Here is a 22,728-nt window from a genome sequence, read left to right as displayed (position 1 = left end):
CTGCGCCTTCCTGTCGGGGCCGCTGGGTGCCGGAGCTTCCCGCCGCCTCCTGCCAGAAAGCGCCTCCTCCTCCTCCTGTTCCCCTTTTGTTCGTGTCCCTGAGCCTCGCAGCAGCCTGAGAGCTCCCGCTCTGCTGCAAGGACAGCGACTGGTTATTTCTCCCCCCTCCCCAGGGTGCGGAGGATTTCCCCGACTGCTGCATCCTGATCCTACAGGCTTCTGCCTGCAGCCTTCCACGCGTCCGGGAACGCCTCTAGTTTCTCTGGTTGTTGGAAGCACACACACAAAACCCTCCTAACGAAAATTTGGTCACCATCGGCCTGACCAAACCGGCGTGTTTTTCCACTCGTAAAAATGAAAAGGGGGCATCGATGTGCTGCTGGACTAAATTACTCTTGTCAGCCCCTGGCCGTGGGGCTTCTGCTCTGCTCTGTAGTGCTGCCATTCCAAGAAAGCAGTGTCGGCAGCCTCTCTTTTGAGCTCTGTTACTGTAGCATCCTTTCACACAAAGGAGATACATAGGAATTTAATGCATTGCAGTTTCAGAGTTTTAATCAGGCATGAAATTCCTGTGCAGCTCTTTTTTTCTGTTAAAAAAGCAAACGGAACCTTCCAGAAGGTGCTGAAGTTGGAGGCACTATTGGAAATTTTGTAGTTAGGTATTTCTTTTTGTTTCAGGTTAGAGTTCAGAAAAGACAGTAAGTATTTTATCATGCTAAGTGTTTGTTTTCAAAAACATAATGAAGAGTGAGCATGTTGCAATTTTACACTAGAATGCTTTGCTAGAGATCAGATGTGCTTTAGTACTTTAATAATTCTCCCCTCCGTGAGTTCATGTTGGTTACACAGGATTGTGGAAAAGAATTGGTGTTAAATATGGGAATAATAATTTTTCTTCCAGGAGAATTCTAATATTTCACTTACCCATATATAGCCCATAATAGTTTTCTTGCCCTTCAGAATTTTGCATTTCCCTGTCAAGGTAACTAAACTCCTTGTGGTTTTCTTTGATCATTCTATGTGAGTTACATCTTTTTGTGGGAGTTTCAGTAGCATTTCTAAACCCGGATCATTCAAGAAAAGCTTGTGGTTTAAAAAAAAAAGCAGCTTACTCTTAAAATCATTAATTATATTAATGGAAATGGCTTAACTTAATGAATTTATTTTGCTTATGTGTATTCTTTCTGTAACGTGATTTTCTCTTCCCTGAATTATTTTGGTTACTGTGTTGGTCGCAGCCTGAGTTACCCTTAGAGTATAACTTAAACAGGTGGTTTATAAAACATGAGAGAGGTGCAACTGTGTCAGTTTTAAAGCAGATTTTATTGCCTGGACCGGGGCTGCATCAACTCAGCCACAGAGCTCCCAGGGTAAATTTTCAGACCGTTTTTCTCGTTATTTTCCATCCTATCACCCACTGAAACTGATGTAAAGACAAGAATGGAGAAACGGAAGAGTAAAACAGAGATCGCTTCTGTGCGGTGGATCATGAAACCACTTTGGGGGAAATTGATCAGACACTGGCTGTAAATTAGGGGTAAAAGGAATGAATATGGACAGGTTTGTTGGAATGCTTTCCTGTATAGTTTTGATGTGGGGTTTTTTTTCTGTGTTACTTCTCCACATCAAGATAAAGACATTTAGGGCGTATGCTTTATTGCAAATTAATGTTTTCTGTGCCAGTATGTAACTACCTTATTAATTTTTTTCTTGCAGAGTCAACTGCTCATTTTATTTCAAAATTGGAGCATGTCGCCATGGAGACAGATGTTCTCGGTTGCACAACAAACCAACATTTAGCCAGGTTTGTTTCCCCTTTTTTCTTTTTCTTGTGGAAGTATATTCTGGCTTCTTTAAAACATAGATTCTCAGATACAAGTGAATAATTACCAAGCTCCAGATTAACTAGTTCAGTTTTAGCCCCAGTTTATCTGGGTCTTTGCTTTTTTGGGGGTATTCCATTTACTTCTCCCAGCATTTCTAATTATCTCCTGTCACCCTTAATGGCTGCAGGAAGCGATCCTGTTGTAAGCTTGCCTGTAGTAGAGACCAACCAGTGCTAACTTTCAGGTGAGTGTGCCTTCTCAGTGGTGTTCAGGCACTTAAACCATCCCAGAGTTTTTAAATCACAGAAAATGGCAGCGCATTCCACCTGTCCCAAAGGTGGGAACCTCAATCTTTTATACGTATAATAGAAGAAAATTAATTAATGAATAAAAGTGACTCATCTGTCATTACATTTGCTCTCTAACCCAGGCTCTTAAGCTTCAAGAGTAACTTGTGTACTTCTTTGACTGTGGAAGAAATGGTTTATTGAAAACAACTTGCCTGGTTGCTGAGGGTGAATTGTCAATTGTCATGACAGATTGATTATTTAATCTTTGGCTCAGTGAATATTGTTTAGAGACATGATGTGTGACTGCATGTCTGCCAGAGATAAAAACAAATTTGAAAAGGTGCAGGGAGTGACAGGGTTTTCATTATTATGAGCTGTACAGTATTCACAAATTACATTCCTGGAGAAACATATGTTTTTCACTCTTTCCATCAATGCTGATTGTCAAGGTACACACACGAATTTCTTTGGGAGTTTTGTTCATGAGCAATAGTGCCTTTGAAAGTTACTGCATTTTTAACTACAGCAGCTTCAACTGCAGTGGTTTTAACTAGAGAGAAAAAGTTCATAAAACAGCAGAGTCTTCTGCAAAGTTCATTTAATCTGCTTAGGAGCCAAGTTGATGGGAAATGTGGGCTGATGTTGGTTTGGGAGAACAATCAATAATGATGGGTTCAGAGCCTATGATCAAGTTAAACTGTGAGTGGGCAGGGGGACTTCTAGGGGAGAATGTCAAGGTTACTGGCAGATAAGGACTTCTGATACTTAAGCAAGAAAAAACACTCTTTGCTTCTGGGATTTTATTTTTTTTTTAATGCAGATACTGTATTTCAAAAGAGTATTGTCCATTTTCAAAACTATCCCACGTTGCTGACCTACATGGAACACAAGTTGAAGTGCAGTTGGTTATTTAGAGACCTAAATTCAGGTCATTGGCTACAAAAAAATATTTCTAAAGCAGACAGCTTCCACAGTAGTTGTCTTTTAAGTTAGAAAACCCGAAAAACCTAACAAAAAAATACTAACAAAAAAAAACCTATGACCCTTACATCTTTTTTTTAATCAGTAAAAGTTTGTGTAAAACTAGAGTTTTCTGTCAGAGCAGCCTTTAGCTTTGCTTTAGACTCTGGTTAGCAACACCAGCTGAAGTGGGTCAGCAGGGCACATCCCATTCATCCAGGGATGTCTGGGACTGCACAGCCTTGTATCTGGCAGCTGTGCTGTGACATCTCCCAGGTCCTGGCAGTGTGTGGGGTCTGCAGAAACCTTTATTTGTGTGCAGGTTGACAATCAGCAGTGATAGAAAATAGAGCAGAGATCTTGCAAAGGGGAAGTTACTGGCACAATGTGCAGCTCTTGCTAGTGCAGCTACTAAACAGAAGAGCTGTGTTAGGAAAGGTCACGCTATCCAGGGTGATCAAATTACCCCCAGTCAGCAGAAACACCCTAACGAGATGCCCCTTTCTGGCACTCTCTAGTTTTAGGCTAAAGCATAGATAGTTGAAACCTGGGCCACGGAAGCACAAAGCTTTGGTTGGTATGGCTGGACCCTAAATAAAACAAGTGTGTGATTTTAAATGTGATCTTACAACTGTATTTTTTTTACATGTTAAATAGATAGTGTATGTAGGTGTGACATTGCTGGTCCTGTGACTTTTTTAAGCTCTGAATTCTTTTTGTGACTAATAATAATAATAATGTCTAAGCTAAAGTTACTTGGGGATTGCCATTCTTACTGACTAACATTGAGCTTGTATTTTAAGTAATCAAATCTCAATTTTTGAGCTACTTACAGTGATATGGACGTTTGGAATTTTTTTGTAATATTAGTTTACTAACTTAAACATGGTTTGTTTTTTCAGACAACTTGATTTTAAGAAGAACGGTACAAATGTAAGGTTTCAAGTCTGCCTGGGCTAATTCTTCAAGTAAAAAGCAGAAGGGCTAAAAGGATATTGTCCTTGTTTGAAGGATCGGAAACATGTGAACCTATGATGCTATTATATTATTTAAACAGAAATTCCACCAAGAAAATCCTGATGCACAAAACGAGATGTAGCAGTTGCCTAAAGGCCTTATGGTCTGGTGTAGCATTTTGGACACTGTGGCATTATATATTACATGCTGTGCACATAACACTTATTTTTTTCCCCCCTAGACTTGCAGTAGTGAATCTGGTCTCGAAAGTTTAGGCATCTCTAGAATACCTCGTGTGACTTTTTAGGTTACTGGGCCTCACACCTCCCATTTTGAGGATAGCTGTTGAGACAAACGCAGCTCTTTCTTGGTGGTTAATTAAAACTGTTTTCATAATATGATGGTCTGGATGCAATTTTGGAAGATACTCTGCAAATACAAAAGGAAGTCTTAAGGATAAAATATGACTTTTAGCTGTTTGCAAACAAGTTGTCTCTTTGCAATTGTCTATTATATGCACAGCAGCCAGTAGAATTCCCCTTTTTATTTTTTTTCCCCGCAGACCATCTTGATTCAAAACATCTATCGTAACCCCCAAAACAGTGCACAGACGGCTGACGGCTCACACTGTAAGTCCCACAGTTGGAGAAATTTTTTTAAAGAATGGTGTTAAAGAGCCCACTCCTAATTATGAGAAAATAATGTTGGCTTCTGAGCTGCTGACATAAAGCTGTTGCAAACAGGACAAGTGACGGAACTCTTCTTGCGCACAGATCAAGAATTTGTGGAATGTGTGCAACTCTGAATGCAGAAAGGACTGCACAGATTGGACTTGATGCAGATTCCCTTTTGTCTTGCAAAGTGAAACTTGGTTACTTGGTAACACTGCATTCCTTTGAAAGGGTTAAGTTGCAGACATTTCTCAAATTCTTGATTTAACACCCAAAAATAAAAATAAAAAAAATAGGTCTATATGTGATGTACGGTAAGTCCCAAAACTGGGTTTTCTTTCATCTTAACTTTTTTAGGAAAATGGAGATTTCATGTTATGCTCTAATTATTGTATTACTTCCTTTCCTGGGATTTTGCTGCTAAGAAGCCATTCAGTAATAACAAATTAAAATTATTATGCTTGTAATGTGACTGCTGTGTTTATATACCACCTATTTTCAGAGCTGTCTGAAATCATGCAAAACCCCTCTACAGTAATACTGGTGAATGGAGTGAAATTAAGAATACAATAATGGAGTATCATGAGATCTCTATTACTTTACAGTGTTAGGTTGATATAGAAAGGTCACCAGCTAAGTGCAAGTTCTCCTGCTTGGGAGAGAATAACCACCTCTCTTTCAGCACAGACTCGGCTAAAGCGACCCTAAAGGAAACCAGTTTCTTGTTAAAATTATTTTCCATAATATAAAGTTGTTGCGTTTTGTATTTCAGACCATTGCCCTCTTGAACATTTACCGTAACCCTCAAAACTCTTCCCAGTCTGCTGACGGTTTGCGCTGTAAGTTCATACAAGTTCCTTCACTGGTTCCCTGGGCTTGATTGTCAGAGCTCAGTGTCGACTTAAGCTGGTCTGCCATTTTAGTTTAACAGATCAAACTGACCACATTTCCTTACATGTGTTCAAAAAAAAACACAAACAAAAAATAAACCCAACAAACTTTGTCCCACTACCTTCCTCCCTACTCCCAAAACTATGAGGGGAATCTGAATACCAAATACTAAATCAAAAAGGGTTGAAATTGTACTTCCCCTGTGAAGCGGTGTTGGTTGCACTGCTTTCTTCTGTCACCTCCCTGCCAGTTGCCTGCATCCTAGGAATGGTTTTCTGTATGTCTTGTGCCATCCATTAGGTTCTACTGTCGAAAAGAGCAGGACAGTGAGACATTGACTTCATCCAGAACAAATGTCCTGCTCTGTAAATGTTAAGAGAGCTTTAACTGAAACTTCTCAGACTGCATGCGTAAATTTGTCCTAGGTTAATGCAGCTTCCATTCAGGGAATGTACTTTGGAAGAACACACCATGACTGACTAACCCCTTCTGCAGCTGTCCTTTTTGGATGGGTGCATGTTTAAAATTCTTTCCATGCTTTGAAAATTCAAATTCCAATGCCATTTGGCATATTTACCTTAGACAAGTATTTTTATTAAAGTACTTTTGAGGAGGGGAAGGCATTTGGGTATGGTCATGAAGTAATTTAATGACTCCTCCTGAGATACAAATGGGCATAAGCAAACACATCTCCTGTGAGACTGGCAGCACTTAATGCCCAGGATTGTTGATCGGCGATTAACTGATTTATCATTGTAATTAAATCATCACTATTAGAGTAAGATTCAAAAAAAAAAAAAAAAAAAAATTTGTAGAACTAAAAAAGGGTCGGTGTTCTTTTCTAACTAATATTTATTGTTGAAGTGAGTATTGACTGTGTGGTAATAAAGCTTTGTTTGGCTACTTTTTTTTTTTTTTTTTTTTTTTTTGACTGTTGGTTTATAGACTAGTTCAGATTAGTTACCAGCATCTGATTAGAAGTGCTTTGTGAATCAGCCACTAACTTGAAAGTCAACACTGTCTTTCTTGCTTCTAAAAGGAATAATGGCTCGATTATGCAATTTGTGTTTTTGTCACACAATCAAGCTGGACATGTAAATGAGCTGTGTCATTTTGTTGAGATGCTTGACCAGTTCCATTGGTTTGTAGGCTCTCTCCTTGCAGATGCTTAGTAGTTAACGCTGTTTCAGTAGACCAAAACATTTCCAGCTGGGTGTTTCCGCTCTGTCCCTGAACTCTCAATGCGCTGGTAACTAATTTGCACAGAGTTACAGCAGTTTGGTCTGTGGAGCTGTTTAGATTTACAGCTGCAAGAGTCCTGTACAGATCCTCCAGTGCTGTAAATGCTGGTATCCAACTCTAGTTTGTCATGACAAGCAAGTAGCTGTGTGCCAGAGCCTGACTGTACCTCCTTGGGTAGAGCTGGAGCTCTGCAAGCAGTAGGTTTGCTGAAACTCCTGGCTCCTTGGTTTTTGATATTTGTCCCTATTAAATATTGCATGTATTTTAAATGGATAACTTGGGTAGCTATTTAATGCCTTGTCATTGTTGCTTAACTGTCTTCCTTTCTATTGCCGTCGTAGAGGATTAACCTTAGTTTGGAACAGCAATAGTTTTCCTGAGTATTTGAATTAGTAATTGGGCTTCTCATGGTTCAGATACCAGTAGCCCTGGAAAATGGATGTTTGTAAAGCCTGTGCATATGTATGCTTCCCACTTTAGAAGGTCATTGAAATAGTCATTAACTAACTGTTGCCTGTGATCTCCTAATTGGACCAAAAAAAGGTTTTAACATTTGTCCCTCTGGTAAAAAGTAGTTATTCCCACTGAGGCTCACAGAGACTGTCTGATACCTTTAAAAACAAAACCAAAAAATCCTTAGGTGTTAGTAAGCTGTTATCAGTGGTGTTGGCAAAACCTTGGGAATATAGTTAAGTATTAAACTGCCTGGAATTACTGGTTTAATGTTTGATATTCCTTAATTTGCTATAACCATGGAGGAGAAGAAATTTCTTAAAAGCAAACATGTCTCAAATGCAGAAACGTTGTTAGCCTAAACTATAAACCAAATGCCCCTTAGCCTCTTGTGGAGCTGAGCTGGGTGGAAGAACAGGAACAGAGAGTGTGACTGTTTAATATTAGAACCTTTGAAGAAAAGCATAAAGTTTGTCCAAGTGGTAATACTAGCCAAAATTTTTTTCATAATAGCCTGAAAATGAATAAACTCAGCTTTATTGGCTCAGTTTCTTGTCTTTCACATTCTGTGAATTAAAACAATCTGGTTTGTAATTTTAAACACTAGCATATTTTTCTAGCATAAAATGCAGGGTTTGTTGTAAAACTGCTCCTCTTGATTCTAATAGACCACTTAACTGCTGAAGAGCTGATCTAATGGCTTTAATGTATACAAGCTTGTTTCAAGTGCTGTAGACTGGAAGAAATAAATGAAACTCATTTTTATACTTTTAATGCTTTGAAAAAAATAAGCCACACTTATATTGGGTTTTGTAGCAGCAGGCAAGCAGCACTCATTTATGAAGTCCAGCTTACAGCATGAAAATAATCTTGATTTGAGGCTGGCTTGTCTTGCACTGAAAGGTGTTTTGCAGGACTACAGAAAAATGAAGTGACACTCAAACTAGAAAATGGTGCTCTGTTGCAAAGCATTGAGGGCACTGAGAAAAGTGTGTCATTTCAATAATTATTTTCAGCAAATTTAAAACAAAATTCTGGGCTATTTTACATTGTGAGCTCTCAAATTCTAGTGGATATGCTGGAGAAGTGGCCATAAATTTCTGCCTTTAGGGAGAGGAATATAATAAATTGTTAATATTTTAAGGTATGAAATTGTAACAAAGCACTTGCCTTCTGTTTAGGTAAAATTGTTGGTAGTTAGAGAGTGGGACTGTACATTAAATTTTAAGTGATATTTCAAAGTAATTCTTTTCCCCTTTAAATTTGTGGCATACAAGCTTGGCTCTGATTAAAACTTGCTTTGATTTGATCATATCAATGTAATGTTTTGACAGATACTTTGGGGACTCAAAGCTCTTCACAGATCCTTATTTTGCAATATTCCTGTTAGTTAGCTCCATGCTATATGATGTCTCTTATGCTCCAGACGGCCTCTCTAGATTGTTTTGTAGTTTGATCAAAATCTCCTATTCCTTATTGGCAGGCTCTAATCGATCTGACTCTTTGACTTTTGCAGGTGCTGTGAGCGATGTTGAGATGCAGGAACATTATGATGAGTTCTTTGAGGTATGTAAAGGTGCATTGCAATGTCACTGGATTTGTCACCACAGATAAGTTAAATGGATGTAGTGGATAGCAGTTAGATGGATTGAGGGAAAAAACACTTATTTCCTCAGGTGTTCATTTAAAGTATACAGCTTTGTATTAAATATTTCCTGGTGTAACTATTGGTTTGTTTGGCCTTAATTTTACTGCTTGAAATAGACTTTATTTAACATCAGCAGCTTAAGTGATGTAGCATTTTGATTGTATAATCTAATTTTTTTCTAAATTTAAAGTATTCTTAATTATTTATATGGAAACAAGTACCTGAAGCTAGTATCAGGGTTTCTGTGTTGTGTTTTCAGTGCATTCTGTGTATTCTGTATATGCTGTGTGTGTTTTCCATAGGTTTTTATTGTATATTGGTAGTTCTGTGCTTACAGATGGCCAAGCAAGTACTAACTTTAAACCCAAAAATGTAAAAAAAAAAATCAAGTGGTCTCGCTTTTTTCCAAGAAAGGTTTTTTTTTTTAAATATTTAATTAGAGCTAGATGCAATATTTCTGTGCTTACAAATAATGTGCTGCAAATTTCTGCTGGGTTGCTTTGTGCTTAGGAGGTCTTCACAGAAATGGAGGAGAAATACGGCGAAGTCGAGGAGATGAACGTTTGTGATAACCTTGGAGATCATTTAGTTGGAAATGTATATGTAAAGGTAGGACAAAGAGATGCTCATGTAATCAGGAGGGGTGTGGTATTTATTGATTTAGAATTTTAAAAGCTACTTTGTGATTGTAGATTTTATTTTGCTAGGAGAACTCTTCAGTGCATAAGCTCCTCTCCAACTTCACAGTTTAAAGTAGAGTAAAAATGTTAAAGGAATCCAAAAGAAATTTTAATGAATTTTGAGAAAATTTCTTGGTAGTTCAAATTATGCAATTTTCAGAAAGACTTACACTTTGATTTTCTTTTACATAAACAATCACTGTTGCTGGACTGTTCAGTTTGGCAGGATTAATTTGGGATCTGTCTTAATATCATGCTGCCCTTTAAGCACATTAGTATGAGAGAGGTTTATATGCCACAGGTGCATTAATTTTCCAACTTTTTAGTTAAACACAGTATCTGTGACCAAGTTGGATTTGGCAGTAGCTGGGTGGTTCAAGGTGCAAACTGGAGCACTTAAGTTTAATCTTTGAAAGTCATTGGTTTCTCTTGAATAACAAGTACAGAGTTGTCACCTGCAGAAATTTTACTGTGTGTTCACAGTGTGAAGTCTGTGTGAGAGAGTTCCTTTGAATATTTTGGCTGTACCTTGCCTCAGCTGGAAAGTATTTTCACACCTGAAATTCTTGACTGTAGGTCATAATCAGAAAAAAACACTGTTATAAAAAAAATCAGCTGTGAAAAGGAATTTCAAATTTAATTTTTACATTCATCGTAAAACAGGATCTGATTTTTGTAAATTCTCATTTAAATTAATGCGACCTCCAGTTTTTATATAAATTTCTCTTAAATATTTGAAAAAATGCATTACATCAGGACTGTTGGTGTTCCAGAAAGTGTTTATAAGCATTCTCTTGGTTTAAAGCTATACTAAGAAAATACAGTATCTTCGTATCTTCTGTTGACTGACTTTCCCACTTGAAAGACTAAACAGAGCATAATGAAGAGGAAAATCAATGTTTTGATTAGCCCTTGAGCCCCAGCTAATGAAAAGCTGGCATATTTACCCTTAATTTGATGGAATGTCCAAGAAATCTTGGGTAGCTTCTTGGTTTCATTACTAGTCCTGAGCCTCAGATATCACACAACTGATTTGATAGGAATCTTCTCTGTTCCATTGCTTCACTGAAAATGTTATTTGTACTTTCAGTTCCGCCGTGAAGAAGATGCAGAAAAGGCGGTGATCGACCTGAACAATCGCTGGTTTAATGGGCAGCCCATCCATGCCGAGCTCTCCCCTGTGACTGACTTCAGAGAGGCCTGTTGCCGTCAATACGAGATGGGGTAAAGCAGGGGCTTCCTCTTGCCTCCACAGCTGGGAGGTGTTTGCACAGCAGGGAGGGTGCTTGGGGGTGGATTTTACGTAGCTGAGTACAGGAAGAAAACAGGTACCAGTAGTGTGCAGGACCTGCAGTGAGCCCTCCTGACTTCTGCCATCTTTTGGGGATTTTCTACAAGTGAGGTGTTAGAGGTCAGCAGAGGTTAGCAGATAGTGTCGAGCTGGAAGTTCTAACTGTGCCTCTTGAATTCTGTTTCAGAGAGTGTACACGAGGAGGTTTCTGCAACTTTATGCATTTGAAGCCCATTTCTCGAGAGTTAAGGCGCGAGTTGTATGGCCGGCGTCGTAAAAAGTAAGTTTATTGTTAAACACTACTAAAATAAGTGATTTAAGGATCAGTTGCTGAAAAATCTGAAGGCAAGTCTTTAAATTTGTGCCAAATCCTCTTGCTTTTTCTGACACACTTCTGGCACATGCCGAAGGGCATCAAGTAGCCAGTTTTTAGAATAAGGGAGTAGGGCTCTAAAAAATCAGTGCTCCTTGCTCTGCAGCGCTGGGGATTCTGAAAGTGTGGAAGGCTCAAGGAGAAGACTCAGAGTTACTGAGTACATAGGCCCTACCTGTTCAGATCTCCAAACTGTAAAGTGTACAGGATGGATGTATTTGGGAGAAGTTGCTTTATGCTTCTTGGCCTTTGTTAGATGCAGACTACCTTGCCAGTGGGTATTTTGGCAGCTTTCAGCATTATGTGCAGTCAGGCATATCTATAGATCAAACTCAGGACCCAACCTTACTTGCTTTTAACTGTTAATGGTGAAATGTTGCAATCTGTATTCATTTCTTACTGTTAATACCAGCCAGTCATTGTATGGAGCTCGCTTTTAGCTTTACAGTGTGTCCTTCTTGATAGGAATTCCCAGTAGGAGAAAGAAGTGATTTTGCTTAATGGAAAAAAAAATTGATAAATACATTTTATTATATATTGAATTATTCATTTAGTGAGGTAGCTTGTAGAAAGGCTTTTACAAAACACTGCTTGTTACTATGGTGGTTCACTTGGAACTGAATTCAATCTGCTTGCATTTAAGACCTTGCTATTTGGGATAGGCATATAAAATTTTTGATCTTGCTTATATATTGAGTATGATTTTTGTAGATTTCTATCAGTCAGAAGGAGCCTGGTATTGTGAATGTGTTTTTTCTATAAACATCTCTTAATTGGCAGTGTTTCAGAATCTGTGAGGATGAATTTAACTTTGAAAAACACAGATTGTGCTGCTTAGCCACACATATTTGTGGCTAAGTAAATTTTTCAGATATTTGAATGCTTTATGAAAAGACCAAGTGTGCTTTTTATATTAACCTTTTGGTCACTGCTCCAAATCTGGAACTCCCAGATTCAGTAACTCTGATTGATGGTAGCTGTGGTAGCAGTATGTTCTGTCTGGGTGGTTTTAGCTCCCTTCCTGAATTTATCAACTTAAGAGCCAGGGAAGGTGATTTGCCAGTGCTGATGTCCTGAGGGGGGGGTAGAAATCATGTAGAGGGAACAGCAAGAGAGAATAGGGTTGTAATTGCTAATTAATGCAATTGATTTAATATGAGTGGACTTAGAAGCAGCTGTAGGCTTTTGATGTGTGTTGCTAAGAGCTATTCCTGTCTGCCAAAGCAGGTGTCCCCTTCTGCTTTATATAACAGCACTGTAGCTGTTCCTTCCCTTAGGGTTTGCACATCCATTGGAACAGATGACTGCAGGGAACAGCCAATTCTTGTACCTGTTTGTGCTGACTCCCCAGAATGAAATTTGGGCAGTTTGTAAATACACTGGGTTTGCAGCCCAAGTGCCAATTAACCAATCCTTCTAATGACACGCTGCCTTTCTTCTCCCTCATCACTCCCATTCTTAATTACGTGTTCCTCTGTGTGGTGCTGCCTGGGATGAAAGAGTAAAATGTCCAAACTTTCTTTGAAGGCATAGATCCAGGTCGAGGTCCCGTGAACGCCGGTCTAGATCCAGAGATCGCGGCCGTGGCGGTGGAGGAGGAGGAGGAGGAGGCCGCGAGCGTGACAGGAGGCGGTCAAGAGATCGTGAACGATCCGGTCGATTCTGAGCCATGCCATTTTTACTGTATGTCTGCTAGAAAGTGTTGTAGTTTGACCAAACAAGTTCATAATGACATTTTTTTTAAAGATGGGCTTCTGAATAAAAAATTTGTAGTGATACAGTATTCTTTGTGTAACTTGTTTCTTGTGGGGGGAGTCTTTTTAACTGTCATTCCTCTATCTTGACAAATACCTGGATTAAGTCTGCCTGAGGGAAAGGTGGTAAATGTATTGGAGGAGCGCCAGTTTTGGTTTGGGTTTTTTTTTAATTTTATTCGGGTATAATTTGAACTGTTGATGAAAATGTGTGTGTATATAATATAAAATATTATATACATAGTAAAAATAATATACTGCTTAAGAAACAGTTACTCACATAAGTTTCCCTTTTCTGCTAATGCTGTCTGCTTACTTAGGTTAGTTTAGGCACATTTAAGAGGAAGGCTGTGCGAAATGCATTTATTTACTGAGTAGAAACGCTTAGTTACAAAAATGTATGTTTGTTTGTTACCAGAAGTCTGTGCTCTGTCTATCAATGTGACTGTGGCATTTACAATAAATCCAATTTCTTGGTGTAAAATCTAAAGCCTATTTTCTAAGCACTCTGGAGTAGTTGAGTTGCTACTCCTGGCTGCCTATTTTCTAAGCACTCTGGCATAGTTGAGTGGCTGCTCCTGGATGTGCCAGAGTTCGTAGTTCAGGTTTTTATAATTCTTGACTAAATTCCTTTCTTTAGCTGGAAAGAAAGTTGCCTAGTGCAGTGTGGAAAAAATATTTTTATTGCAATGATTCATAATAGGCAGGTGAGGGTTTTGTGAAAAAAAAACCCACCAAAATTAAGCTCCATGCTGCATGATAGAGAAGTGCTGTTGAAGGAAATGCAAGGTCATAAATGCAAGGATCAATTTTCTTAACAGATTTTTTTTTTCTAAGCTATGCTCTCTCACCTGTCATTTATTGAAAAGCATTTTGTTAGCATTCAAGGTCATAGAAAACTAATTGGATGCTAGTGGAAAATAAATCTTTTTTCCACCTTTCTGATGGTCTGGAGTGTGGTGAAAGCTAATGGACAGATGGCAGTTCCTTCACAAATACTTTTTTTTTCTTTTGAGCTTGAATTGCACAATCACTGAATATCATAGGTTGTGTCCCAAAGTGTTAAAGCTCCAGTGGAAATGTTGGAATATCCTGAGAGACAGTTTGTACAATGGTTGACTTGCAGTTTCACCTCATTCGTGTCTGCTTTTATTCAAACTATAAAGTAGCAAGAACTTTGGGTCATCAATCATATTTCTGCAAAATAGAACTTTATTACACAAAGCTACGCAATAAAACACAGCTTTCCAGTTGGGGAGAGAGTTTGCTAGAGCTTCCTTAGTTCTGAGCCAGATAACTTCCTAAATGATAAATCTGCTCCTTGTTGATTCTTCTAAAAAAAATGGAAATAGGATACGGATGCATCACATAGTCAGATGATTAACAAACCAGCTTCTTTCTGCCTCTTAAGTATAAACCCATTTTTCTCACTGGAACTTAAAATGAGTTTTTCTAAATTAATCTGCTTTGCTTCTTAAACTAAATTCTTGCACCAGTTCAATTTGAATTTTTTTGTTCCCACTGGATGGTTTGGCCAACCAGACTTTGGAACTTGGTGTGCCAGGACCCTTTTTGAAGGAATATTACTCAAGCAGTGAAGCCCATCTTCCACATGATGTTTTGTAAGTACATAAATGATGCTTTACTGGAAGAAATTGAGCAGTGCCTGGCATTAAATTGAGCTGAAATGTATTTCTTCTGGGCATTAGGAATTTCACATTGATAATTTAGTTCTTAGAGTTTACAGGATATTTTATCCAGTTCCATATTTCTCTTAAATGAGATTCAGGATTATTGGTGAGCTAATTTCAATCTCAGACTGCAAAAGGTGAGGATAGTTTTTGTTTTTTAAACAGTATCTAATACAATGTGGATACTATTTTAAAGGTTTAAGATTTGCTCTATAAAGCTAGTTTAAAAGTTAGTTGTTCTATAAAGTTGGTTTAAAACAAGTACAAATGTGTCCCTGTAATGGCTTTAAATGGATCTACAACCTGTTTCACTGCAGGTATATTTTTGCATGAACAGACAGTGGAAGGTTGCTTTTTGTCTCTCCACCAATAAAATTTTACTTAAGAAAGCATTCTAGAATTCTACCAAATGTATAATTCTATGATCTGATTGCACAGCTGCCCAGAAATTCCCCATGAAACTGGAATATGTCAGAATGGGCAGTGAAAGCAGCGGATTTTACTGGATACTCTAATGGTGCCTAGTGACAGCATTCAGCATATAAACCAAGCTCATGACATATCTTGTTAGGTTCACCTTTTGGGATTGTGCTACCAGTAAAATTCATTAAATTTGAAATTTAAGCTGCACCAACATTTAACATGGTTAAACATTTACACCTGACAGACCCAAGTGTTGGCTCACCAATACAAACCAAGTGGAAATCCTACCTCCCCCTTCCCTTGTTGCCCACAATGTCTTTAAGATTTGTTTTTTTCCCCCTGCTCCTCAAGGTTCCTACTTCTCAAATATTTCATTGTTGACTCTTTTGTTGAACAGTGGATCATAATCTATGGAATTCCTTTACCTCAAATAAGTGACAGCATACAGGATTTTCTGAAGTCTGAGTCAATTAGGTTGAAACTGTTAATCCCAAGTGGCTTTCTCTTCTTTGTATTTGGCTCTTATTCTGTGAAAATGCTGCTTGTCCATGAATATGATGTATGTTGAGACTGTAAAACCAAATGGAAGAAAACTTGTTCAAAATAAAGCCTTTTTTTATAAGAATCTGACAAAAATTATCCATTTCCTTTAGATTGGATGCCGCTCTCTAAATATCTAATGAGGACACAGACTAAAGTTTCAAATTCTTAGCTCTTAAGCTATTTTTTGAGCAGTTCTTTGCCTTCTGTTTTTCAGAGCTGGTGAAGCATGTCTTCAGCTAAAATAACCCCAGCCTCTCCATATTTACAAGATCAAGTTGAATTTTAAGAGTGCAACTTGGGGTTAGGAGTTGGGGGGGATGGTTTGGGTTCTTTTAATTGAAATTTTAATAAATTTGGTAAGGTTAGGAGGAACATGCAAATTTCTGTTGTGGTGGTCTGCAGAGGACAAGAAAGCTCATTTTTACAGAAGTAATGTGCTTAAATGAAAAAATAGGTTATCAAAGGGGGTCATGACTTTTTAAAGATGATTCCTCCTGGTGTTGTGCCATCCAGGCTGCAAAATTTTGGGTGTTGTTCATCAGCACCTTAAACTGCATCTGTTGTCTTTAGTATATTAAAAGTGAAACTGCTTTCATAGCAGCTGGGGAGGGTGTGGGTAAATAATTTAATTCTCCAGACACTGCTACACTGAAGATTCCCTAAAAACAGTCCTGGCCAGGAAAAGTTCCAGCTGAGAAGCAGAACTGGGTTGGTGTTTTTAGCTGGTAAGGAAATAATGGCTGAGTGGCAAGGCTGTCACAGGAGAAAATATTTGTAGCTGCATGTATCACTTACTGCAAGGCTGGAGCTGAGCTGTGTTACTGTACAGTCTTACCCTGGAGCAAATGGATTTCAGTTTAGAAAAACCAAAATTACATCTAGATGTCTGGAGAGCAAGTTAATGCATCTTCACATTGAATTGATACATGATGCTTTCTGAAGTATCCAGAAGTATTTCTGAATTCATCCAATTAGCTGTTTTTTACGAATCATAGAATAATTTGAGTTGGAAGGAACCTGAATGACCTGCCATGGGCAGGGATGCTTTCCACTAGACCAGGTTGCTCAGAGCCCCTTCCAGGTCTTGAACACCCAGGGGCAGGGAGTGCCCAACTGTTCTGGGCAACCCGCGTTGCATTGTCAGTGGTGAGAGTGTCTCCAAATTGTTCTTATTGTTTTGTAATTTTCATTGTGTTAAATGCACTTGTATGAAAAATTCAGCATATCTCCTCAGCTCTGTAGACAGTCCCTCCATTATCAGCACTGTGCTCATCAGCCAAAAACCTCTGATCCCCTGTTTTCATGTTTTATTTTTTACAAAATTATAACCTTAGCAAGAAGAGCCACGAGCGAGAGGACAGCACAGCCCCACTGCAGTCCTGTGGTTCTTCAGCAGCAGCACCACTTTAGAAGGTTCCTGTTTTCCCTGTTGGTGGTGTTTTCTGCCAGGAATGGCGTTAATTCAACTGATCTCAAGTTTCAACTGTAAATTGGATGTGTGGGATCGGGTGGAGGAGCCCAGGTCAGCTGCCAGCAGCCCGGCTCCGGTAGCCAGCGGCTCGTTTGAGGTATCAAAGGCGGGAGGGGGCAGGGTGTGCTTATCTCTGACTGTTCAGATGCAGTTGCCGACTTCTTGGTGCTCTGATAAGCATCGGGTACTTTTTCGTAATTTGTGTTGTTTAGGTGTTCGCTTTCCACCAAGGCTGTTTTTACAGGACAACTGATGCAGTGGTGGGATGTGAGTGAGGGGTGGGCAGCAACTTGTGTGTGTGGCTGCCCCTTTGATCCAAGTGTCCTAACAGCATTCTTCGAGCTGTTCCCACTAGGCAGAGACAATTGCTGTGATCCAGCTGCTCCTGTGGGACAAACCCGTGTGTTAGTGACAAAGGTCTGCAGAACACTGTTTTCCCAAGCACTGCAGGCCTCTTCCAGCTCTGCACTTCCATGAGGGCACATGCAGTTAAGGCTGGAGGAAAAGAAAAACTTTCTTCTCTGGTTGAGCAGTGAGACAAAGTGGGGACAAAGGCAGCAGGGAGCAATGGAGTCTTCCTCCTCCTTGTTTTTCAGGGAAAAGCCTTTAGTCTGCCAGGCTGAGGCCTCCTCTGCTTTTGCCAGCACCTGGCTTCATTTCAAGTCTTGCTACCTATTCAGCTGAATATTGGATGTGTTTCAGATCCTTCTCACTGTCTTCCTGGAGCTGTCTGGGATTCTGGCCAGGCAGAGGGAGGGAGGGAGCTGCTCCCACTCCAGGCTCTGCACCAGCCTGCTCCTGGGTCTGGGAGCTCTGGGAAGAGCCAAGGGGAGCGACTGCTCCTCCCTTCTCTACCACCCATTTTCCTTGAGAGCTAGTATTGCTCCTGTCCCAGAGAGAAATGAGAACCTCACAGATCAAAACAGTCCTGCATCTTCCATCATCCTTTTTCCTTCCTCTTCACTGAGCAGGCAAAATGTTCGCTCTTGTGTTGTAGGAAAAGAATCCTGGAGAAGGGAGGTGATAAAGGGACTCTAGGCAGGACATGAAGAACTGATTTCTGGACAAAACACCAGTGGAGAGTGAGCAGCCAGCCCTTACTGCCTTGGGGATTGCATGCAACATTAATTATTGCAGTGCTGGACTGGAGATGGGTGAGGAAAATTCCAAAGTCTGACAGACCAAAATCTGACCAAGTAACAGTCTCGTTAATGTCGGGGCCATTTTTTCCTTCTACAAGAGACTGACTCGTTATATTTTACCCTTTCATGTGACCACAACAAAAATACATTTAATTGCCTTCCTTGCTCAGTTTCCAAGGAGGCCAGCTTTTGGTCTTTTGGACAATCCTGGAATCCTCAAGCACACGTGTGGTGGCAGCTGTTACACCTCACTGAAAAAGCACCTTCAACAAAGGGAATAGATCTGCAGTCCAGAGCAAGCAGCAAATTATATTCTTTCTCCCTGTAGTACTTGTAGCTGATTTGAGCAAGGTTTCTGACAGTCTGTTTTCTCTGACAACTTCCCTTCTTTCAGTCTTTACTCCTGGCCTGTATTTCCCTCTACAACTTCTTGTGTCACATGTGGGCCACGTTATTCCAGGTGGGACAAGGTACCTCCCCACAGCACATGGGGGCTGGGAGTGCCATGTGTCCTGCAGGCTGGATCCTGTTTGCTTAACCCTGTATAATGTTTGCTTTTTACACAACAGCAGGGCCTTGTTGACTCACATTGAGCCTTCCTGGCACTGTAGTCATCCCTTCCACTCCACACAATTACTGTCCAGGTAATGGCCACTCAAGCAGATTATTCCTTCTGCCTGGCTGCAAAATTTAGCACTTGCCCTTATCAGCCACCTTCCTATTTTACTTTCTCCTCTGATTTCTCCAGTCTGCCAAAGATCATTTTGAAGTATGATCCTGTCCAAATCGTGGCTTATCCCATTCAGTTAAAATAAGGAGTGATTCTTTTTGGGCTGTTTTCTTCCCTTTACATAAAAACATTGCCATGAACTTATGCAATAGGCTTATGCTGTCCCTTCCCAAAAGGGCTCTGGGTACCACCAAAGCTTCATTGGCTCTTTTGGTGATTTCAGTTGTTGCTCACAAAAAGCCTCCTCCACTTGATCTCCTCCTTCAGTGATGTTACCACAACAGCATTTACCTTTTTTTCCCCCCTCTCTTTGATCACTGACTGTGCTTCTCCAAGGGGTTCCTTCCCTTGACCTTTCAGCCTTCAGTGTGTCTGCTAGTCACTGGTACCAGAAGCATCATTCTCTGCTTGCCATTCCTAAACAAGTTGTTTATTTCCATGTTAATATTTCAGCTGGTGTCACTTCACTGCTAGGCTGATCAGATTATAATTTTGCTTTTATACCAACCCTCACTGCAGCTCCTCTTGTCCCTTGCGAGAGAAAGAACCTAAACCATTGCCAGATCTCAGGAAATGGATTAAGTGGTTGTCCTCATAAATTGGTGCTGATTTATGGGAATTATTCTCAAGGCTGGGATGAAAAGTAATCTGTGTCCCACTGATTGTGCTAAACCCTAATGGAGCTAATCAGTGGTGTGTATTCATTCCCAGCCACCATGATTGATTTTAATGGCTTTAAATGCCAGTGGCACACTCTGGGTTGGGGTTGCTGTGGAGATCTTTTAAATCAGTTTATTATGTATACCAAAACTCCCTTGTAGTGGAGAGGGACTTTCCAGAAGAGCATGTAGTGACAGAACAATGGGGAATGGCCTTAAGCTGGAAGAGGGCAGGGTTAGATTGGATGTTAGGAAGAAATTGTTCCCTGTGAGGGTGGGCAGGCCCTGGGCACAGGGTGCCCAGAGAAGCTGTGGCTGCCCCATCCCTGGAAGTGTTCAAGGTCAGGCTGTTTGGGGCTCTGAGCAACCTGGGATAGTGGAAGCTGTTCCTGCATGTGGAAGGGAGGTTGGAACTAAGACGTTCTTTAGGGTCCCTTCCAACCCAAACCATTCTTCACCTGGCTGCTGCCTTGGCAAAGGAAATTGAATCTTGAGTGCAGAGCTGTGCTGCAATTACAAATCCCTCTAATTTGCCTCACACATTATGTTCAGATAGTTTCCAACACACTTGGCGCTGTCACTTGGTCTTACAAGTTTCCTCTGAGGTGTCTGTCTTACATCTCTCAGGATCTGGCACATCCATCTGTGCTGACGATTCCATACCTCGACACCCATCTGTCTGAAGTTGCAGTGGTTGCTGCAAGACTGGCACTTCTTCAGACAGAACAGCTGACTCAGGGCCTCTTCCCCAGTCCCTCCTGACAGGCATGAAAGGTATGGATATCCCTCCTCAGCTATGACTGCAGTTTGTCAGTGCTTGCACTCCTGTTCCAAATACTCATCCATTTTTGCATAGCTTCACCTCATGTATGCCCTGGCATCTCGTGGTTTTCTGAGACCCAAATCAAAGGCCAGGCCTTCTTCACATCACCAGTTTCACACACTGCATCGCTCCTGTGACATCCCATAATTTATCTGCTACCAGATGCAAGCCACAATCTTATTCTGCATCTTTTCCCAACTCATGTTTTTACCAGTGGGGCTAATGGTTACTTGTGCAAATGTCACTTTATTGCACCTTTCAGATGTAATTAACTAAGCAAACTATGATTTAGAGTAAATAATTTTTCTGTTTAAGAACACTATTTTCTACTAAACTCTTCTGTAGTAAAATTAGAATATGGAGGGTAAGGAAAAAACAGTTATTATTATATATTATAACAATCAGAAGTTGTATTTTGATGATCCTTGTGGGTCCCTTCCCACTCAGAATTTTCTGTGACTGTGATTCTGTGGATGTTTCTCTGCAAGTTGTGAATTTTTAACAATATAGTGAGACAGCTGCTTCAGTGTCTCTATTTATGGCAAATACAAAATATCTGGCTCTTCTCTTGATTTGTTTTTAGTTGCTCAGTGTTTTTCCTGCATTTTTTTCATAAATTTCACCCCCCATTCTAGTCATGGTCCATTTTCTTACCAGACAGATGGACCCTTGACTTTTTAACACTGAAACTGGTCCCTCAGCTTTAGACCAGTCACATCCAGGTGGGAAGTCTTTTCTATCACTTTTACTTGATTCAAGCATCCTCTTTCTCATTTTTCCTATTTCTACAGCGTGCAATACTCTCCAGATAGCTCTATATAATATATAATATATGTGCAGATGGAGACATTCAGCTGTCTCAACTCCTTCAATGGCCTGAAACACATGGAACACTTCAGGGTGAATCTCATGTCCTAAAATAAACTACCTTGAAATGCTTTTCTCTGTATTGGTACTTTTTATAGATACAGAAGAAATTGCTGCTTGGGCTTCCCAGAGCCACAGTCTGTGCTCCTGAGGAACTTCTCTCTAGTAAGGCCTTTCAGTATCTTCTGCTTTCAGACAAAGATTTCTTTGGTTTTTTTTATTTTTAACTTTCTGCATAATCTAGAGCAACATTTTAAGAACTACTGTGAGGTAATTTGCATGGAGTGTATTAAATTCACCTGCACACTGTGTTCTATATCATCAAGCTGTGTTCACAACAGTGAGGATGCAGCTGTTGTGACACTGAGCTGTTTCCCAGGTGAATTGTCACATTCTCAGGCACCATCAGAATGGCCTTAGGCTGAAGGAGGGTAGGGTTTGAATACGTATTAGGAAGAAATTCTTTACTGTGAGGGTGGTGAGGACCTGGCACAGGTTTCCTTTGGATGTGGCTCTGATCATCCTGGTCTAGTGGCAGGTGTCCCTGCCCACAACAGGGTGTTAGAACATGATGGTCACTAAGGTCTCTTCCAACCCAAACCATTCCACGATTACCAGGCTCCCTGCCCTGAGATGGGCATTTCTAGGGCTGTCTGCCCCTCTCCCTCCTGTTGCTGGTCTGGGCAAGCTGAGATGCCTGGGCAATGCCTGCCCAAGGCCTTTTTAGGGAGAGCACCTGACTGCTGCCCCAGCCATGAAGCCCCTCCCAGACCCCTCAGATGCAGTGGGTGTTCTACCCCCAAACTAGAGAAGTGGCCACTGCCACAGGAGCCAGTGGCAGCCACATGTGTGTCCCCACTATGGCCACTGCCCATGGGGACTTGAGTAAAACATCTTCAAAGGTGCCCTGGCAGAGCCCTTTCTCCAGGGTCCCAGGATTAGGCTGGAAAACCTCTGAGATCATCAAGTCCAACCTTTGACTGATCTCCACCATGTCAACTAGACCATGGCACTGACACATCCAGCCTCTTTGGGGACCATGACCCCACCATGCCCCTCAGCAGCCCATTCCAATGTCTAATCACCTGTTCTGAAGAACCTCTTCCTAATGTCCAACCTGAACCTCCCCTGGTGCAGCTTGAGGCCATTTTCTCTTGTCCTGTTGCTGTTTAGGGGAGAAGAGGCTGACTCCCACCTGGCTACAACGTGTCAGGCAGTTGTAGAGATTGATGAGGTCATCCCTGCACCTCCTTTCCTCCGGGTTAAACAAACACCCCCATCTCCCTCAGCTGCTCCTTACAGGACTCGTGCTCCAGACTCTTCTCCACATCCTTTACCCTGGT

At 40.5% G+C, this 22,728-nt stretch overlaps 1 protein-coding gene across 13 annotated transcripts in view; it reads left to right on the top strand.

The window, feature by feature from the left end:
* U2AF1 (U2 small nuclear RNA auxiliary factor 1) overlaps positions 1-15,775 on the top strand; it is a 16,613-nt gene extending 838 nt beyond the window's left edge. Inside the window, exons 2-11 of one of the 13 annotated variants that reach the window (XM_033511849.1) lie at positions 174-698; positions 1,717-1,804; positions 2,014-2,070; positions 3,979-4,009; positions 4,596-4,662; positions 8,807-8,856; positions 9,449-9,547; positions 10,709-10,842; positions 11,097-11,189; positions 12,810-15,775. In XM_033511849.1, the coding sequence (XP_033367740.1) occupies positions 1,758-1,804; positions 2,014-2,070; positions 3,979-4,009; positions 4,596-4,662; positions 8,807-8,856; positions 9,449-9,547; positions 10,709-10,842; positions 11,097-11,189; positions 12,810-12,948 (717 nt within the window). In that variant the 5' untranslated portion in view covers positions 174-698; positions 1,717-1,757 and the 3' untranslated portion in view covers positions 12,949-15,775. Of the gene's footprint in view, positions 1-173; positions 1,805-2,013; positions 2,071-3,978; positions 4,010-4,595; positions 4,663-5,476; positions 5,544-8,806; positions 8,857-9,448; positions 9,548-10,708; positions 10,843-11,096; positions 11,190-12,809 lie in introns of all 13 variants that reach the window. The other 12 variants (XM_033511844.1, XM_033511843.1, XM_033511842.1 and 9 more) reach the window with 12 other exon arrangements.
* Positions 15,776-22,728: the final 6,953 nt, after the last annotated feature.

The sequence above is a fragment of the Parus major genome, chromosome 1 (genome assembly GCF_001522545.3).
Source record: "Parus major isolate Abel chromosome 1, Parus_major1.1, whole genome shotgun sequence".
In the NCBI taxonomy this organism is placed as follows: domain Eukaryota; kingdom Metazoa; phylum Chordata; class Aves; order Passeriformes; family Paridae; genus Parus; species Parus major.
The sequence above is the reverse complement of the archived record's forward strand: the minus strand, read 5'-3'. Positions and strand labels throughout refer to the sequence as shown.